Source organism: Lingula anatina, chromosome 6, assembly GCF_051362555.1.
Source record: "Lingula anatina isolate TDL-2025a chromosome 6, LinAna3.0, whole genome shotgun sequence".
NCBI lineage: Eukaryota > Metazoa > Brachiopoda > Lingulata > Lingulida > Lingulidae > Lingula > Lingula anatina.
Genome location: NC_141772.1, coordinates 7,824,272 through 7,845,453, shown reverse-complemented (window position 1 = coordinate 7,845,453; position 21,182 = coordinate 7,824,272). Strand labels below are relative to the sequence as shown.

Here is a 21,182-nt window from a genome sequence, read left to right as displayed (position 1 = left end):
TGGATATTTCCAATCAATTAAACCCTCTGTTTTTTTGCAGTTTGTAGACGTTACGGTTTCTGATGATTTATTGTCTAATTCCCTGAAGGCTATATGGATTAAGAACAATTCCAAACTTTATGCCTTGTTTTTAGAAAATCATATGTGTAACAGAAGTTATCACACTAATCAAAAATCATTTTTTGTACCAATAAGACAACTGCATGATTTTTTAAAAATTGGGTCGACCATTTCATTACCACTGACATGATCAAATAATATTAGCCAAAGTCACATTTATAATCTTAAGAATATCTACCTACCAAAAAATAAACTCAATCTTGACCACCTTTCAGCTTTGCATGCTCAGAAGTAATTTAGGGAAAAAGAGAAAACAAGTATAACTGTCAGTCTACAGCAGCAACGTCCATCACCAGCTAGTACCAACATGTGACACCACTGACCACTGAGTGACAGTTGGCCATTTTAAATCTGACCACAATTATCCAATTCGAGTGGTGATCCTAGTCTCACATCAGCTATTTGCCTTTAACCACAACACAATCAGAGTCATGATCAGCATCTGTTACATGAGGGCACATAATTCAGCCGACTGAAAGAAGGACAGACATGCTAGTATTATATACTTCAGTGACAAAACAAGTGGTAGCTAAATCTGTATTCAACTGCATGGCAGTGCACACCATATTGCCAAAACAGAATCGGAGTGAATATCTGAATGCACACCCATGAATGTATTGGATGTAAGACCGAATGCACAAGCAGTGTACTACATTGAATTACAAGTACCAAAGAAGAGTCAGACACAAGATCTGTATATCGCATGCCACATTTACACATAGATGAATGAGTGAATGAAGGAATGTTAAGTACATGTCAGGATGGGTTATACAGGGCTGGGTTATACAGAAGCTTCACTTCTGATGTGTATACATTTTATCAATGCGCATCAAGATCTTACGTGATAATCAACCCAGTCGCTTAATCTAAAGTCTGTCTCACACTGTCTGCATTGTGTTTTGTTCAAAATGAATGAGCCTGGGTTAAGCCATGCTAAATAACTACAAAAGTCAGAAAAAATATGTGCTATATTATAATATAGAAATGATAGTTTCACTCACCTAATAGTAACACACCTACATGTTTCACCTACAGATTCTTGGAGATGAACTGTATATGAATGACAAATTTTTCAAGATGGTTGGAATAACAGGATGTAATTAAAACTGTGGATTTGCACCTCCCAAGAACACTTTTCCTCTGAATCTTGCTCATTATTGATTCCTTACAAAAATTAGCACTTATTTGCCATACCAATGTCAGGTGTTAATCCATCATGGAAATTTGTCGAAAATTAATGTTGAACTTAGTTAGTGCTGACACCGCTTGATAACTTCACACATATCACATAATCTAATAAAATCTGCTTCAACTTAAAATCTCATCATGATGATTATATATGAATATATACAGATGACCAATGAGATAACTACCACAAGAGAAGTTTATATGAAATATATGCATTGTTTCAAACATTAAGATATACTTGTGCTTCAAATTACTTTGTACTCACTCTGCTTATTAAATAGGACCTGAACAATCTTTTACCTTTGGTGCCTTAAAAATAAACCAACCTACATGTAGCAAATAAGTGACATACCAAGTACGCCTAATATAATATTTGAGCCTTTCCATTTGCATTTATATTTTCCATTTCACATAAAAATATAGCTAAAAGAAAACAAGCAAGTCTGTGTCTCACCTAAACTAACTTGAAGAAAATATGCTGGCAACTTACTAGTACTCTATCTCTGTACATTTTCACCAGCTCAGTCTGGTGCAGAAAGTATAATTAAAAGAATATAAGTGTTGAACATTTTGACATAATGATATACTACACTACAGTAGATAAAGATGCTATAGTATAGAAGGGACAAATACTTCCAAATGACCAATAATACTTAGCTAATTCTCACATGTGCTCCTGTTATAGTCTTACTGCTATCTACACATATTTCTGTCAACTTACACTGCTCTCTATTCTGTGCTGTCCCAGCTGCATGTATAGCTCCTCCATCTTTACATGCTAGCTCCTCTCCACACCCTCTCCACACAACAACCTTCAGATTCTGACTGAGCAACAAGACTACCCATTGTTATACACTAACTGTACTCTACTCCTCTCTCCCTATTCACTGACCCTGATAATGTCCTTCCGCTGTCCACCTGCCCACTCAAGCTGCCCACAGCTGGTCAGTAACATTAACATTAATGGCCCAAGACAATAAGACACCTAGGTCTTTGCAGTGACCACTACTCTTATTATATTAAGACTGTAATAAGTAGGCAGTAGGTGTCAATTTTTACCTGTGATAATCACCTGGACCCTTTACAATGACCATGACAAGGATTACTACGAAACCAGTTCAGGTTATTTTTTACTGAATACCATGTTAATTAAGTTGATTGCGTTCACATTATGAAAGGAATGTAAATGGGATGTTAACACAATGGAGCCCACAGCATGTCATAAAACAATCAACACTGATTACAATCAACTGCCATATAAAAGTGTGACATGAAAATTAAGTAGGATATTATCCAACAGACCACTAGAAAATCAAAAACTAGTTCAAAACCAGTTGAAAACTGATCCTGAACTGTCCTGATACGGCTGAGCTCATAGGTATCAATTTCTACATGATATATATGGGTATATGGTCCCTGTATAAATGGGTCTTGCTGACATAAACTGACACCTGATGAATCAGTAAACAACAAACAAAGGTGGCAGGTAGTGTTGGTTCCTGTTTGTTTGTCAACTTGGTCCAAAATTAAGTGCATGTTTAATGAAAATGTGGTTTATCTTATTTAAAGTCCTTGATGACCCGAGGTCAAGTAGGAGAGATTTGCTGACCCTTTTCGGATAAATTTAAGTGCTTTTTGTCACATACTGCTATGGAGAAGCAAGTTGACTTAGCTGCACTTTTAAAATATCTGGATATCCTCATTTTAATTATTATTTTCCTTTGTTTTTATAAACTTGCCTTGTGGTGAAAATTAAAAAAAAAAAGAAAGTGTGGGATCAAATTAGATTTTAATGAAAGATCCAAAATTGACAGCTTATTAAAATTTTTTTCTTGACGTTCTTAATAGACTTTAGTAAAAGAAACCACCGGTAATGATTTTAATTAACCTAGGCATCAAACTTTTTTTGGAGATTTCAACATTTTAAACCACTTAGATGTTCGTCAGACAGGAATCTCTTAATAAAAATATTTTGCTATCTTCAACTACAAATAGTTATTTCATCAAAAAGGAGTGTAGCTACACATTATTGATCATGTCTCATGTTTCATTTCTCATCAAACCTTTCAACAAGGATTTTCAAATATCATTACTTTTGTCTGCATGTCGTTGGCAAATTGATATTTGTATTATTAATAAGGTTTCACACTTGACTAACAGAGAACTAATCCATTCACTTTAGGAGCATAACTGATAAATCATTCGCAAGTTAAAAGTTCCATGAACATAACTTGTAAATCATTCGTAAGTAAAAATTCAGAGAAGTCTCTTGGTCGTTACCAGGTATCAACTTAATGCACTTTTCTCATTATAAAATTACAAGTCTAAATGAACTAAAGGTAAACAGGGAGGTGTGAACCCAGGTATACACATTACCTTCATAGAAATCTCCTCTACATTTTCATTGATACAATTATCTATTGCTTAAAAACACTCTGTAAAAAAGTATGCATGTGCTTAGTTTTTGTTTCTTTTTTGGTCAAAACAAGAACAGGTATGCATGTATGTACTGAACCTTTGAGGACATAATATTTAAGGCTACCAGGAAAAGCCTCAGGTAAGAATGATTAAATAAATTTATTGTGAAGGGGAAATTAATTAGGTTATTCAAGTACAAGCACAAAATGTAGATTGTGAGTGAGATGGTGAGACTCTGACAGAAAGAGAACATCTACTGCACTGCCAGCTCTCACTCACAACCAATATACCAGTTTTTGCTGTAATTCTAAACATAACTGACATTTCATGAAGCAGATGAAATAAAATGATATCTGAATCCAAAGACACTTGACCAGTCACGGACCAATTGGAGATATATACTGAGTAAGTCACTCTCATGGCTAAGGCTGAAACAGTAGCCATTTGTATCAGTTTATGTCACAAAAAAACAGCAAGCTTACAATGGAACTTCAGTCTCCCATTTGTAACCTATAGTTCTCTACTGACTCCAACTGATGGAGTTTGGCCTATATTCTCAATATACCTGTAAGTCAACCCTGCACTATATGGAAATTGTGTGTAATGAGATCTGATGCTCTGGCATTCTATATCAACGTGTAATCACAAAACATTTGGTCACAAAAAAGTCTCATGATTTTCAATCATTTTCTGTCCAGAGTTTCAGAGGACGCTGGAATCTCGCCTCTCCACAGTGAGTAGCAGCCTTGGCAGAAGCATTCTAATCAGGAGTTTCCCCAGGATTTGGGGTACAAAAATGTGAATCTGTAATCCAAAAATGTGAAATTGTAATTTTGTCATTTACAGGGAGTCTAACCCAAGCAAGCCCAACCAATCAACCCAAAATTCTCATGTAAGCCGTCTAGTTATGTTTGGAAATGTAGGCCGTTTTCTGAGGGAAATGGCTGTCCAAATGAGGGCTGAACGGAGAGCCTTGATGCTGACAGTTGAGAGAGGAATTTACGATGGCCTTTGAAACTCAGGGCGTGAGTGTCTGACTCAAATGGGAGACTTTGCTCAGATACAGAGTTGTTGGAATATCATCTGACTCAGTGACACTTGGACAAGTGAGAATCTGATTCTTTGTCAAACTTTTCAATTGTCGCATTAATTAACAATATGATTAGGCAGAGAGGTGTTATACCATGCTCATGACAAACCCTCATTCGGAGGGAAACGGTTCACATGTAATCGTGTGTAAGCATCAGCATTTTTTTCAGTCAGAAAATGGAAAAAACCATGACTCACTCCTGCACAGTAGATAATTAACTACACAGTGGGATTTGAAAAATACAAAAAACCAGACAACAACCAGACAGTCTGCTATGTCATAAAGCAAAGCATCAATATCATATTTATCTCTTTCGCCAATTTTTCTCAGAATAAAGCAGTGCAGACTACAGCTTTCATATTCCATACAGTATCAGAGCTAATAAAACCTTGCAGACAATTGCATAAATGCATATATGCCCAATCAGTTGTCTATATTCACTTCTGCTTCAAGATTTCTTTTGTGGAGGGATTGCAATGAATCAAAGACATATTAATAATAAAATTTTCACCTAACTGTGTTAGGTAATGTATAAGAACCAAACAGCAAGAGCAAACACATCAACGCAATTTTCTGCAATAAACTGGTCTTCATTTTCTATCATGATTCATTTGGTGATTAATTAACTAGCGATAATCCTCATCTGTCACAACCTCAGGCAACCTCGTCACTATGGGATGGCGACGGGGAACCTGCCATTGTAGAGCATCACTTAAAAACATCATTAAATATTCAACGAAGTGACACATAAACCACCTGCAGTGTGCTGAGTACAGTATATGCTGTATAGGCAAAGTGTATAGTCGGGCTCATTCTGATTAAATTTTGTTTATCTAAGCCAATCACATAATCTTTTTTGGGAGCAGAATCCTTATTTTGAGTCATAATAGTGATGAAATGCTGGAATAGTCACATTTCCCTCTTGAATTTTTTTATGATAATTTGACTTATTTTCTACATGTGGCAAAGATTTTTACATGTTAATGGCTCTGGTATACTAACTAGACTAATTGGACAAGTAATGGCATGACATGTACGTAGTAATACTACTTCTGCAGTCTGTATTTAATAAATACACTTCCCATGACATATTTGGCATTTGAACTACACCTAAAGCATTTTATATCTATAGTTCTCTACATGAAGCCTATTATTTTCAGATGGAGACCTCAAATGGAGTACAGTAACACTTATGTTTTTTTTTTGCCAATTTTTGTTTTCCTGGTGATTTCCTTGAGTGAAAGACCCTATTTGAAGCATGTGCAGCTCCTTATAATTTTGAGCAATTTTATCAATTTTCAAATCTTAAAAACCATATAATTCTATGTTATTTTTAAAGGGTTCTGCACATTTGGTATAATAAATTGTTAAGACAGTGTAGCTATAAAGACCTCCAAGCTGATGCAACATTCACAAACACAGTGCAATTAATGCATAAAAGGCAAGCCACAGTCAGCTGAATATATGCTGGCAGGAATCTATTTTTCATAAAGACACATCAAAGCCAATATTTTCAAAACCTACATCTATTATTTCTGAAACCTTTTTTGAATGAAAAGCAAATGGAAGTATTTCCAGCAAAAATTGTGCAAGAGGAAGAGTATATAGACATGCAATATACTTTAATAAATGGAGTATAGTATACTGCACTGAATATGCTGGATTTGCCCCACAATCTACTTCCTGCACAGTTACCATGATACTTGCCTACAGGTGTGAATTTCTGCCAGGTGTGAATTTGTTTACCTTACGTTTCCTGGACGAGGTGCCCATTTGTGAAGTCCCAATTAACCTGGGTTCAAAGCCCTTGCAGACGAGTCTTAAATATGGTCGTCTGCTGCTACCCAATATAAAACATCACATTATGGGGTACATTTACATTGCCTTATATATTTAAATACTAACTAATGGCTGGGGATAACACATTAGAGTTAGAGAAATTGAAGAAGAGCTTTTTTGCTGCAAACTTATCATTAATTTGGCAAAAAAAGTCTGATGTGGACAAACACCAAAAAGCTTTAATTGGCAGAAACAAGAATGAAAATAGTGTGAAATCAGACAGAACTTTGATCCAGACAATTTCTTGTACAGGACAGGGAAACCAACAATTGAAACTATGCCAATTTAGGTAAAACCCTCATCCCTGACTCATTATTCTCATCTATAGCTCTGTTCCTTTGCGTCAGTTCATCAATTCCACATCATGCCATTATTCTTTGGACTGGTTTCAGATTTATGTCCTTCTCTTGCCCAATAAGTCAATAATACCATTTACAGAAATATAGTGTATTCCCACAGTTATGGCCTTTTTAGACATTATCATATACATGACCACTAGTAATTATGATCTTAAAATGCAAGCCCATACAACATCCTGTGCAGTAATGACAATGCATGGGCAAGCAATCCTAATTCAACTACTTTAACAAAAACATATTCTTGTATTTTCATAAATTTCTGTCTTTGAGACAATTTGCATAACCAGCTTAAATTTCTACATTTAATCTGTGATATCTAGATTATAAATTAATGCCTTCCAATCCGTATTCATGACTGGTACATCTCACCTCATGAAACAGTTGTAATGAACCTACACTAATCATACTGAACCACCTCTAATTGTAGCTCAAACTGTACTTAACCATTGCCGACTGTTAAATGGCTGGAATGTGCAGAGAAAAACCCCATTACCCTTCTTCCTTATCTCTTACCTGCCCCCCAGTTAGCATTTCAATTAGCTTCCTCCTCTGAACTCTGCCTAGCTGCTAGTAGTAATGGCTTGCTAAAACACTCATATTACGCCAAGATCTGGACCAGTGCCTTTGAATCGGTTTAATCAAAATCCTTCAAATCGATGAAATAACTCTACATGTAGACCTTATTAAATCTCCATCTCTGTGGTCTTCAGCGACACTGGTATGTTCACTTAATGAATATCAAATAGCAGTTAACTCATGTAATGCCTATTTGAATATTTCTAATATTCTCCTGGGAAAGTGCAGGAGAAAAATTAACGCAAAGCCAACAATGCACCATGAGAATATAATGATACTTCAGCATCCTTCAATTTTCGTATTTTTTTCCTTCAGTTATTTTCCCATATTTTTTTTTTTAATACTCACATGTTCACGCTCACTGACATCCAGTCCTGGTTATTGAAACTCAGCATCACTTTAGGACACGCCAGATTCTGTGATGCAAGTAAAATGTACATCCTGAATGCGCGTGTAGATCACTGGCCAATATTTTCATGCAATTTAACACAAAGCCATGGACAGTAATTCTGAACAGAGTGGACCACTTTCCTGCTACTGCATGTGTCCCAAACCTTTTCAGTTTTGCATGTTACATGTAGAAACCAAAATTCCACCAAATTATAATAAAAATATTTTTTCAACTGGCCTGTAAATGTATTCTTTACAGGCAAAGACTAAATTAACCACAGATGGAATAAGTCCAACAAATTGACAGAGAACATTTAAAACAACTTTAACACACAGGGTGCTAAGATCAAACTAAACCAGTGAAGAGCTACCTACGTTCCTATATAACGGATGATGTCCACGCGCCTGTGCATTGTTTGTTCATTGTTCACTGCCCCAGGCTGCAGGCTATTAGGCGGGTAAGACTTCAAACTGTGATGGCCCCCTTCGCCATTGTTCTACACCATCTGTCGCAGTTTCCTTTACACTCTGTGATAATCACTGAATCTCCTCTCAGTCAGTCATTGGCTTCACTATCACCTGCCTTTCAGCTCCTCCTTCTTTGCCCAACTATCCACCTTCGGGGCCTTATCATCAAAGTATGCAATATGATGCGGTGTGTACATAACATGTATCATTCATCATCCCAATTCCCATGACACATGACCCGCACAGAGAGCCAGGAGCCTGGATAGTTCAGAAGAGGATGTTTTACCAGCACACTTCTCTCATTAAAGCCAGGGCCTCACCTGGCCCCCTTTCCTTATTAATTGTCAAAACTTGAGCTCCTTCTACACACCATTTAAACAGAATGGCACACTTGAGGCACGCTCTTCTCCTCGTCCAGGCTTAAATCCGCACCTACAGAGTAAATATCCGTCCAACAAAAGACATCAATAATAACATGGCCACTAATTAGAATGAGATCCAGTCGGTTTGGAAGTGCATTACAGCCAGCACGCGTAGCAGCCAAGCTCAGCCAATCGTAAACAGGGAGACAGAGGTTACCAAGAAAATCCACACTCCAGAGAGAATATTGGGGATTAAACAGAGAGCTGGTAAAAGCTGTTGCCATGGTTACGTATTGATTATTTGTGACTTGACATTGAGGAAAGCTCGAGTTTGACTGGGCAAGGCAAACGGAAGGCATATTACGAAGGGTTAGGGTCTGATGACTGAGTCCTTTGTTTTGTCTGCAGGGTTATCTATTATTACCAGGAGACGGCATTTAGAGAAGTTGGAAACAACATTATGAATGAGTTAGTACTTCCTTCCATTTATCCACCCACTAACCCCTATGTTATTATCACATTTGCACCTAACTTACTCCCACTACTTTAGCTAAAATGGTGCATGGCATATTGGATATGTTACAAAGGCATCCTTGTTATCAGTTCTGAATTTGTTTGAAATAATTTTGCATGCAAAAATTGAGAAGAGCTAACAACTATGATACTCCAATCTGTCTTAATAAACAAAAGAATTTGTTGCATAAAATAGAAAAAAAATCTGTATGCAATGTTGATGTTTCTTCCGTTAGGGATTTATTTATGTTATCTTTCTGTACAAAAAGTCTTTATGAAAGGGACAACACATCAGACAACCGCATAATCATATTCAAATCAACAATAATTTCATGCAACATAAAGCTAAACAACCATGCCATCATTGCCTCTCAGAACTGTGGCTGAAATCTTTGATTTCTACTGAAAAAAAGTCTCCGATTTGCAGCCAGACTTCTAAGTATAATGTAACAGTATCTTTATGAGAGAACACATAACTTGGGGCACAAAGCACTGGGTGCAAGCAGCTGGCTTTTGAGAATGTGGACACAGTCTAAAACACCTGCCGCACAGCCTGGCTTCCATTTCAATTTACCTGCACATAGTAATATGCCTCTGTCTGGGTTACGTAATCTAATGCATAAATTGCACTCCAGGACGTAACCTCTTTCACAAGCATACAGCTAATGGGCCGTCATGATGTGGTACTAAGAAAAACATTGCTAGGTTAACTCCAAGGATATTTTATTTTAAATATTCACTTAAACCCAATTTTACAAAAACATAGATTCAGTATTCTTTGAAGCTTTAACCTAATATATTATCAAAATTCAGAACATGAGATTTTTTGAGCTGAATTGAAGACAGAATATTTTTCTTTGGCATGTAATCTGGCACCTACAAAATAATCATGAGTCTCATATATTTTTAAAAGCTAGCAGAGCCCTAACCAAACTTTTGTTCCACAGACCAAACTTAACTGTAAGCATGTACCTGTTATTTTTGTTTTTATCAAAAATATAAACCTTTCTGGATCAAATACTGCATCACATCAATCTGCAAATACGCCCAAGCAAATGATATATTTTTCATAGATATTTATCATACATATCTCATAATAGCTGCACCTATTGACGTAGTATGACTGCGATGCCCCCACACACATTGTGCTAATGACCTACCTGTAGCTTTTAATCAGGAAACATCTGCTTAAGTGGCAATAACCGAAATGGATTATACTGCCCCCCAAAAGAATTTCATACCTGATTGCGTAATTAAAACACTAATCCGTAATAACCTTGTTAAAATGCATTTCAAAGCATGGTCTGGATTCCGTGCCTTATTTTATCACTACAGGTGTGATGAAACTGGAAGAAACGCGGATGCCGTTTTCATTCTTACACCCCAAAATCTCAAATCTAACTGATATACCCTCAGTATTTGTTGATGTATGCATAAATGTCAGTCAGACCACCAACCATTTTGCTGAAATGTAAAGCCTGTTATCAACATTAAAAGCATACAGTTAGCACACCCTCCATCTCTTCTTTACACCTCAACATCTCCAATCTAATCATCATTTGTGTGGACATTAATGAGATTTGGACCCCAAATATGCATCAATTGCCCCCCTTTTCAAAATCATCAAGCCACAAAAATTCTAATGTTTGATCGAATCACAGTGATAATCCTGACCACAAACCAAAATTTATGTCATTGTCAGTGCTTTGGAGACACTCAAAGACACAGTCTGTCAGTTAACAGTATATTTAATGATTTACCTGAAAACTGTTATATGCATGTACAAACAACTAGAATTTTTCAGTCAAGTAATGTGAGATAGCTGTTTTTTGACACTTAATTTATTACTTTATTTTCCATGATTAATTTCAATGATTAATATCAAATGATTATTGAATACCTAAATATTACAGGTAGAATGTTTTTAAAAGTGCATCTGACTCATGTTATGGAGAATTTGAAATGGATGGTTGTTGAAACACAATGGATGTTATTTTTGGCAACTGCTTTGCTGTTGGGCAATGCTGAAGTACAAGGTTTAATAGTAAATTATTTTGATAACTGACCAAATTACAATGACCTGGCCAAATGTAAATAAAATGGTTGTAAATTGCTTCATGAGAAAGATGCAAAAAATTTTACCAAGAGAACTGGCGGACTTAAGAAAGGGGTTAAACTCAGTATAGTGCACATTAAAATAAATCCAGCAAAGACAAATAATGTCACCTCAGAGTAAGGTTAAACTCAAGTGGATTTCTGACTCACCAGAAGACTACTGAAGAGCATATATTAAGTTAGGCCCCTGTAAAAAATATTGATTGTCTGCACTGCAATTTTAGATGAAGCTTTGTACATGTATCTGTAAAAACTGTTGAGATGAGATGGGGCTTGGTGAAAGGATTACACTTCCATTTTTTTCCTATTCTAATTTTTCTCAATAATAAGCTCATTGTCCTTCATATCCCTCAGGAATAAACAACCAATTTCATCACAATGAAAGTAACGTCAAAGCTTTATGTATCCTATGAATTGTTTATATGTTTTCAATATCTTTTTATGTGTCAACACCCACAACCAGGCTATAAAAAGGATGCAGTTAATGATTTTCAGAGTGTGTGCTAATTCCTGTATCAATTAACACATGTTTTTTTAACACGCAAAACTTTTTTATGCAGGCAAAAGTTAATGCCATTAGGAAAGGTGCAATTAGACACAATTATTACAGCTGATAAAAAGTCCTAAGAGGCACACATAAAAAAGTGGCTCTTTAAAATGGGCTCCTTCACATTTTGTACAGTAGATGCATCCCCAATAATTTGTCTGAATATATTACAGTGAAAACTCTATCTGTGTGCAAATTTGTATAAAACCATTCAGAGCAAACACTGCCCTGTTTTCCCTTTCACGAATCTTACAGCAGATTAAAAATGTAGCAATTTTCAACCAGTCCTGAGTTGGCATATATTGACTAACTTGGCGTCATGAATGCCGTGCAGGGAAATCAATAGGGAGACATATAGATTTAACTCTCTGATACATAATAACTCTATTGGCTCTGTGTGTGAGGAAGACTGTTAAGTCTAAACAGTAATTATTCAAGAGCCTACCACTTTTAGCCTACTTGATAACTTTTGCTCAAGCGTGGCAATGGCAATAGGTTTTGACTTCTTGTATTAAATTAGTGGGAACCGCCTGTTGAAAAAGTCCTCAAATTTTTATTCAAATACATCAAAAAGGGCCTTCACTTTCAGGTTGCTGTGTTTTTTCAAACTCAACTAAGAATAATTTTAATCTTACCAATCATTTGTAAAATACATACTAGGCACAGAAAAAAAAAAAAAAAAACGATCCGTTTTCTTTTTCTTTGTATATTTCAAGGATTAACAGAAATCGAAACAGCAATTTCAAGCCTTCATCTCTATACTCCAGGGCAGCCTAATTTCATAACACATGGAAGATAGCCTTTGTAATTGTTTTGACATAAACCAATGGAAGTGAATGATTATATGAAAAAAGTCATCTGCTTGATTAACCTGATAACTGTAGGATGATGTAACAGGAGTTAAAACCATCAAATTTCAATTCTGGGGGTGTGATCACATTACTGGGCCTGACAATCAATCATCTGGTGGCATTTACAAAGAGTTTCTAACAATATAAATATGCCATCTTTTTATAACTTTTTTTTTTGTATCTATATACCTATTTATTTCATTTCATATTCAAATTATGTTTCATTACATAAATTCAATATTGGTATAACATAAGTGTTCTGCTACTGAATTCTGAAGGTACACAGTCCAGTTAGTGCATTTACTAAGATGAGATTGAATATCATTTTCAAAGTAAACTCCCAGTTGACTTTTCCTGATGACTTCAAATAAACAGGCAGCATCAAAACGTCTGCAGTGAAAAATAACATGAAATTTGAATCACATCAATTCTACGGTAGCTGCTTGGATGACAATCTAATCATCTGACAGACAGAGTCAAACATACTTTTGCACTATCTCAATTTCAAATGACACAATCAATAGTTCAAGACTTCAATAAAAGCAGCGATAAAGTACCTAAGTTTGAAAGACTCGATCAAAATAGAGCCCCTCATGAAAAACTGCAATTTGTGTATATATCCTCGAATACCCAAAGGCGCTTGAGGATGACGCTTAAATCCGAAGAGGATAATTAAGTCATTACTGACCATATGTCCACCTCGTCCTTAATGCCACACAACTTTAATCTTAATCATCTACGCTGAAATCAAAGACAAAATCAATGACTACATCAGACCCGCAGGCAATCCCTGCAAGACCCAAGAGTACTCCCAGAGACTCCCAAGGAGAGCTGCCTAATGGGCATTTTTAAAATGGCTTGGATGAAAAACTCCTATTCAAATAAATATATTCAAATGAGACCATATGTTCCATTCTTTCAGATATTAGACTGAATTGCAACTATTCTCAATTAGGAAAATCCACAAATGTTTGTTGAAAAATAAATGGTTTTTGGAAAATGAAACTGAAAATTCAAGTTTTGTCAGGTGCGAACAAGATCTCTGAACTAATGTCGGATTAATACTTACAGTAGTTAACTATCAGACCTGCAAAGGGGGAGGGGCATTTTTCTGATAATAAGGACTTTTTACCCCCAAAGTTGAACCTACTTGAGCAAATGTCCTCTTTTCTTCTTCTTCTTATTTTAATTTTTTTAATTCCATCACCTTATCCCTATAGTTTACCTTAATACACCCAGAGTGAGTTCAAATGGCAGGCCCCTAGAGTTACAAGCAAATACACACACCAGATGCTGAAACATATGGCAAGCTGAATTAGATTAAGCCAATCAGTAGAAATAAAAATGAAAGTATTCGCATAAAACGTGTGGGACTGCTCTCAATGTGGATAATGAGACCCAAGAGACACCCAGCAGCTTAACCCTAAAGCTATCTAACACAGCTTGTTTTGTAACAAATTGCTTCACAGGTACACGAAAATAGTTTGCAGGTGGTGAGAGAGAGAGAGAGAGAGAGAGAGAGAGAGAGACTGCTTAGTAATAACTGATCTGAACACCAGATGAAATATAATTCTTTCAATTGGCAATATCAAGTTGCATTCAATTCTGGAATGTGACATTGAATAGCACCCCTTTTCTCGAACTTCTACTACATGAAAGAGAAAAATGCAACAGTAACTCGTAGACTATGAACTGGAAAATTTATGCTTTGTGCCATGTACTAGCTTTTTATTACGTCGTTCGAATAAAAAGAAGTATACTTACAGAATCTCTGTAAAAAAGCTCATTTAACCAATTTTCATCTAAAATTGGTAGCAAGGGATTTGATTTATTATGATCCCAGTCACTGTAGGCCAAATAAGGGCTACAGCAAGTGAAGAAACATGACCAGAAATGTCCAAAATTGGGCATTGACCTTGGACTAGTGAACTGGTAACTGACAATACTGGAGTTATGGACTGTTGCCATATTGTGATGCCAGATGCCCACAACAGACAGCATCAATACAGTGACCAATATGGCCACTGTAATGTAATGAACACAAACTGTTTCACTGTAATACCACACATATGCCTACAACAATGTAATGGGGAGACAATACTGACAACATCAATATAGGAACCATATGCCTACAATAATGTATTGAGTAGATAACAAAGACAATATCAATATAATGACCATTTGCCTTTATGAGAAATTAATGTGCAAACAATATCAACAACAACAATGCAATGCCATAAGCTTACAATAATGTAATGTCGGTGCCATGATCAAATATAGTGATCATATGCCTATGACAATGTAATTTGCTGGCAATACTGACAGCATCAATATAGTGACCATGTACTCTTATACACATCCATAATTGCTGTTATGTACCCAGACAGTATTTAGTAAAACAAAGCACAGTTCCCAATCCGGTCAATGCAAATTACAAAAAGAACTTCGGTTTTTATTGATTCGGGATTACTTCATCTCCTCCTTAGGTGTTACAGACATCCTACCAAAGTGCAAACTGCTTTCGAGCAACAGCCAGAAAATTGCTTTTCGGCATAATCTTAACACTTTCAGTTTGCACCTTCAAAAAGAGTAGGCAACACTAGGGATAGAAATATCAATAAATTGATCTGGTCAAAAATGCCACAGGCTAATATATGCCACAGTGATGGATTTATGGAACACGACCAGCACATTTGCTAAATCAATTTTTGATGGTGACTCTGTAGAAATCTAAAACATTGGTGTATTGATTTCAGATTGAAATGACTAGATTTTTGTACAAAATTTTACCATAGAAGTCATAAGATTACAATGTTGCCTATTGAGTACAATACTATTTGGTATCCGCAATCCAAAATCAACTGCCATTTTAGCCTGTCAGTGAGCAATGTCCCTAATCAGGACTAACGAAAAATTCCAACTAGGCAAAAGTTTTTGAAGTTTTTAAGTTCTTCTTGTGGCCATATCCACACGGTGACCATTATTATATCTGCCATTAAACCTGGTCTATTTTAAATCCCTATGATCATTATCAATCTTCTAACACTTTTCAAAATGATAGAACTTGCATCAACCTAATGGCACTTGGAAATAAATAATGGCTAGTGCCAATCTAAAAGGCTACACAGTGATCAGCTATCTATCAATCTGATTTACAGACCATATATTCACATGGTACTGACCTGACAGAACTTTCAGTTGAATGCACCACCGAATGCTGCTGCTGTGTCCAAATGTTTCCTAACAATTCTTGCTGCAGCCACGCCACTACCAGGGCCATAACTCCACTGATATCACTGGTACCCTAATCATTCCATTTACCTTGATGAATACTAATTACTATCTGTTTGCAGGATTATTGTTGTCCATCTAATATCTTGATGTGTTGCCAGTATCATGTAGGTATTTTTGTCCTTCTGTTCTTGTTTTTGTTTTTTTATATATATATCATTATCTGCCCAGAGTTTTAGAGAGAGAGAGGGGAGTTTCAATGTCCCCGTGTTTCCTATATGCAGCATATGCTCAACTGCTACCATTTTTCAAAGCTTGGAAACCCAGGGTGATTTTTATCAAGGTACCTTTCCTATCATCATGTGATTTTTAATCACATAATAAAATGATATATTTAATCAATCACAGGGCTATGGTAATAGTTGATGATGACTAGGTACATAAAACTACTAATTTAAACCTTGTTATAGGGCATCTATAATAATTCCCTTCTTTCTTACTGCACTCTCTCATTATATATGTCCCAGTTGTGTAATAATGGGGTAAATAATATCTCAACAGATTTTAACATTATGCTTTAGAAATTTTCATCAATTATAGAAATTTTCATCATATATGGCATATGTTTGGTCCTCTACTTTGCCATTTATCAACACATGAAATACAAAATCTAAAATTTAAATCTCAAATTCTTAATCAGAGTCTTTATACCATGACTCCAATCTGTGAACCCCATTTCAGACACCAAACACACAAGGCGTCTGTCTTGACGCTCCCAGACATCAGCAATGTGTGTTCTTAAAAACGCAGGTTTAAAAAAAGAAGTGACTCAGGTAAACTTACCCCTCTGGTAGCACTGAAAATACCACATCTTGAGGGTGACCCCCTACATAACACTTCACTGTGATGCGTTTCACATTGTGAAGTCTCCGTCTTCGCAACATTTCTACAAGCATCTAGCCCTCCATCACCATCAAAGTAAAAATTGCAACTATTTGTCGCATTTCCCGAAGGTGTTCGCTTGTCATTTACTTGTGTGTACCTATGACACAACGGCTACGTAAACATCCCGGGTGAGTCGGGGTGTTTACTGAATAACTTCTACGGCAAAGAATGGCAAAGCAAACAATTGTGTCCTACTGTTAGTTTTAGGGGATGGTCCCAGAAATGAACAAGGGATTTGAGTAAATAGAATTTGACCCATGATTAGCTCCTAATTGTTGAAATTTTAAGGACACCAAACAATGGTTAAGTGAGTTTAAAGCAGCAAGTGTTATTTTAAAACTAAAAACAACATAAATGAATCAAAAGGAACATTGTCCCACGTTATACCCCCTTCAACTCTCCCCCCAAATTCTTCACTGTGTATATATCAATCAGTAACACAATTTGCTCCAACAAATTTATGCATAATATTGATTGAAGTGGCTTACTTTTTATACCCTCGGTATCGAGCGGAGCCCTCTTGTGTTTAATGAAGTATCACATTCTTAACATGAATTGATACACAGTTCTGAATAGCTGTGAGAAACTGTTACGTATTTTAACACAGTTTAGTTTCGATAATCCCCATGATGAAAGGCACTAATGTTCAAAAGGGTGGGATAATCCTGTGTGAAAAGCATCTGAGAGTAGAAAGTCATGGTATTGGAAATACTATACATTATGTTACATTATATTAATTTTAAATATAATGAATGGATAGCCTGAGGTATCTTTTACACACATTATCGCTCTTTCTGATCTACAATGACCCTAGTTAATGTGCTGATAGTAAGACTAAATTGTAACATTTATTTATAATATTGTTTGACTAAAAATAAATCCTGAACATAATCAATAATATGCTGTGATAGAGCATTTATTTGTCTTCATTAACAACCCTCTGCCTACACCCACCACCTTTTAACTTTAACATTTTAACTTAGATGACAAAGTATCTCAGCCATACCTCAACAAGATTAACTACAATGATATAAGTACAAATGTACCTACATGTCAGCAATTTAAAGCCAGAAAATCTACAACAGCTTAAAAAGCTATTTTAAAGGAATTTTACTATAATATTATATATGTATCTGTTTAAAATTCTTGCATTATTAAATTTACTAATGAAATAGTTACATGTTAGCAATATGCTAAATATAAAATAAGAAATTCTTGAGATTATTGAAAAATTTTTAAATTCTTCAGACAAATATATTGGATGTCCAATAAAAAACACTGTCAATTTGATTGCCTTTTTTCCTATTGTATTTTAACATCCAAGCAGGGCACAAGAAATATTACCTGTTCATTGCAATTCACTAAATGAAATATGCAGACACAAATATAATAGCATCCATTGTTAGTGCCGTGAAAGGTGAAGCCACTGGCTGTTATGGACGTGTCTGACCGATCAGTGGGCATGACTGACCAATCAGACAACCATCCATACATTAGATTTTCACAAGGTTAAGGAGAGTATCATGATATTTCAATTCACAAGACTTGTGTAACAGTTCAAGATCAGTTGTGAATAAGCAATGTTTGATTGCAACGAGTTGAGGTTCATTGATAAAAGGAATGCAGTGGACCCAAGCATGACATGATACAATCAATTATATAGGAATGTCTTAGAATGCATCAAAGCCGGTTCAAAGTCGGTTCACCAGTACTCAAAGTGTGCCAGGTTCACATGATATGACCAAATGAAAATCTAATGTTATTTCAATGGAGGCAGGTGCTAGAAGTGTCCCAATTTAAATTCTATTCAACAGTTTGCATTCTTTCATGTGAACTGAGTAGAGATGAGAAGAGATACCAGCTGGAAGAAGCCAGGACCTTATACTTCAAAGATGTGTTATTCATTTCTTTCTCTCCTTTTCTCAGCCCCCCCCCCCCAAAAAAAAATGCACTTTTCATAAAAGTACTTTATAATTTATCTTAAAGCTTTGAACTCTTTATCACATTAATGAAAACACTTTTATCTACAGTGCATAAAAAAAAAAAACATTTTGTATACAAACTATCACAATAATGAATTCACCCAACTTTCCTTAATGATGTAATCATAACATACTCTCTGTTTCCTTTGGAATTTTTATCTTAAGATACGGAAACCATCACTTTGTGCAAACCATGGGATACATCACACACACACACATCCCCGAGTGAACATCTGTTCAATAACTTTGACATCGCAGCCTCCTACTGATTGTGTTTTCACTGTGCAACACGGTCAGATAATGAATAACGCCTTATCATCACAACACCTGTCTTAACATGGCTGCTTATCTCATTTACAATAGGAGCCAAGTGAAGTTTATTGTGCTAATTTATCAAATGAATTAAATAAATAAATAAGTAAATGAATGAATAAATAGATGAATATATATAGACACATATATTATGAATTAATAATGTGGACCAAAATGCATTATTACTATCCACAATATACAACTGCTTAAGGTTCAAGAAAAGAAAAAAAATTAAACTTCTGTAAAATTTAATGCCAAAAATAACATTTCATAAGGACTGCTTAACTTTCCAGAACAAAGGAATATGGGGACGGGGAGAAGAACTATATATACAGGATTTAAACAGGAAAGAAAATGATACATTTTCCTGTTTTTCTCTCGGCACAAACTGCCGTCCACTTCACTGTATATATATATATATATATATAGAAAATATATGTCCAGACAGTTGGTCGAGAACACCTTCAAATATAGATTGTGCTCTGACTGACCACATATTAATATCTTAGAAAATATTCATATCCTCTCAGCACTTAACACCTGGCCAAATGTCTGGTGGAAGTGTTTTACCAGTTGCTTGCACTGAATTAGCAAATTCCGGCAGAAATTAAGACTCCTGGGGATATTTGTACTTTGTTACACCTTCTTGTTTATAAATGAGCTCAGAGAGAGAGAGAGAGAGAGAGAGAGAGAGAGAGAGAGAGAGAGAGAGAGAGAGAGAGAGAGAGAGAGAGAGGTTAATTTACCACTGGATACAGAATTATTAGGATATTATAAGCAAATCTTTTGGGAAATTTTGAAACATTTTACTGTAAAATGACCCCTGTCTAATACAGTGACATACAGCAAGTGTGAAATGGCCACTTTTTCAGTTGAGATAAAATAACTAGGACCATTGTATTCCACATCCAGAAGAAACTCTAGATACAAAGTACACTGATAAAGGATATAAAGATCACATTCCTAATACAGAGAATCAAAGCAACACATTTTTTTATGAATAGAACTACAAAGTTAACCTTGGGCCAAGCACTGATGGCAAACATAGTAAGTCAAGACCTAACACATACATTATTCATTCTAACCACAGTGCCAAAATATATAAGTAGTACTGATTTCTCTGCCAAAACTGTTTTTACCTTTCTCTTTGTGTCTGTTTCTAATTCCATCACAAACTGCCACAAAACACAGGGTGATTTCACCAACTCCCTTCAAGACCGATATCAGTTCTTCAGATTCTTGAAATTTCACTTCAGTTTCTTCTAATTCGCTCCTAGCTTTGAAAGTCCAACAAAATTTTTAACTAAATCTTGATGAGACTTGCAAAACTACCATATTCTTTTCAGCAGAGCAAAGGCACTAGCATACAAGATCTACATGTGACATTCCATCACAAAGTCATCTAATATAAAAAACGCATTAAAAGTTCCACGTGATAGCACAATGCATGTATGTTCTTTATGTTTTTTCAGATGGAAAGACTGATCCTGTGCAGTGAACATGACTGGCAACCCAAGGATGACAGTTATCTTTGGTTGTCATGTTCAGCACTGTCTGAACTACTACAGTAATTTACTGTTTTTGAACTCGAGTTGACTTCATATGTTACACTCAGCATAGACCTACCTACAACTGTTTTTGAGCTTTACTTAACTTTTTTAAAACTTAAATTAACTTTACAGACCAAATTTAACACTGCCTTACTTAGATCCAATTGTTTTGGGACTAACTCTGGACATAAAGCAGACAACTTGATTGATATAATCTTAGAGTCACACAATCAGAGCATAATATAGGTAGTAGAGTGCACTGCAGGATAATCAAGCATAAGCTCCACATTCTAATATGTTCATGACCTATAATTAATTGAGTTAGC

The 21,182-nt window shown here is 35.6% G+C and overlaps 1 protein-coding gene across 8 annotated transcripts in view; it reads right to left on the bottom strand.

The window, feature by feature from the left end:
- The window catches only part of LOC106153430 (IQ motif and SEC7 domain-containing protein 1-like), an 85,972-nt gene that overhangs the window by 18,030 nt on the left and 46,760 nt on the right, over window positions 1-21,182 (bottom strand). Inside the window, exon 1 of one of the 8 annotated variants that reach the window (XM_087016386.1) lies at window positions 16,911-17,091. The exons of 3 other annotated variants lie outside the window; for them this stretch is intronic. In XM_087016386.1, the coding sequence (XP_086872512.1) occupies window positions 16,911-17,023 (113 nt within the window). In that variant the 5' untranslated portion in view covers window positions 17,024-17,091. Of the gene's footprint in view, window positions 1-2,029; window positions 2,363-7,938; window positions 8,125-8,355; window positions 8,747-16,910; window positions 17,092-21,182 lie in introns of those variants that run through there. 4 more of the 8 variants (XM_087016389.1, XM_087016387.1, XM_087016392.1 and 1 more) reach the window with 4 other exon arrangements.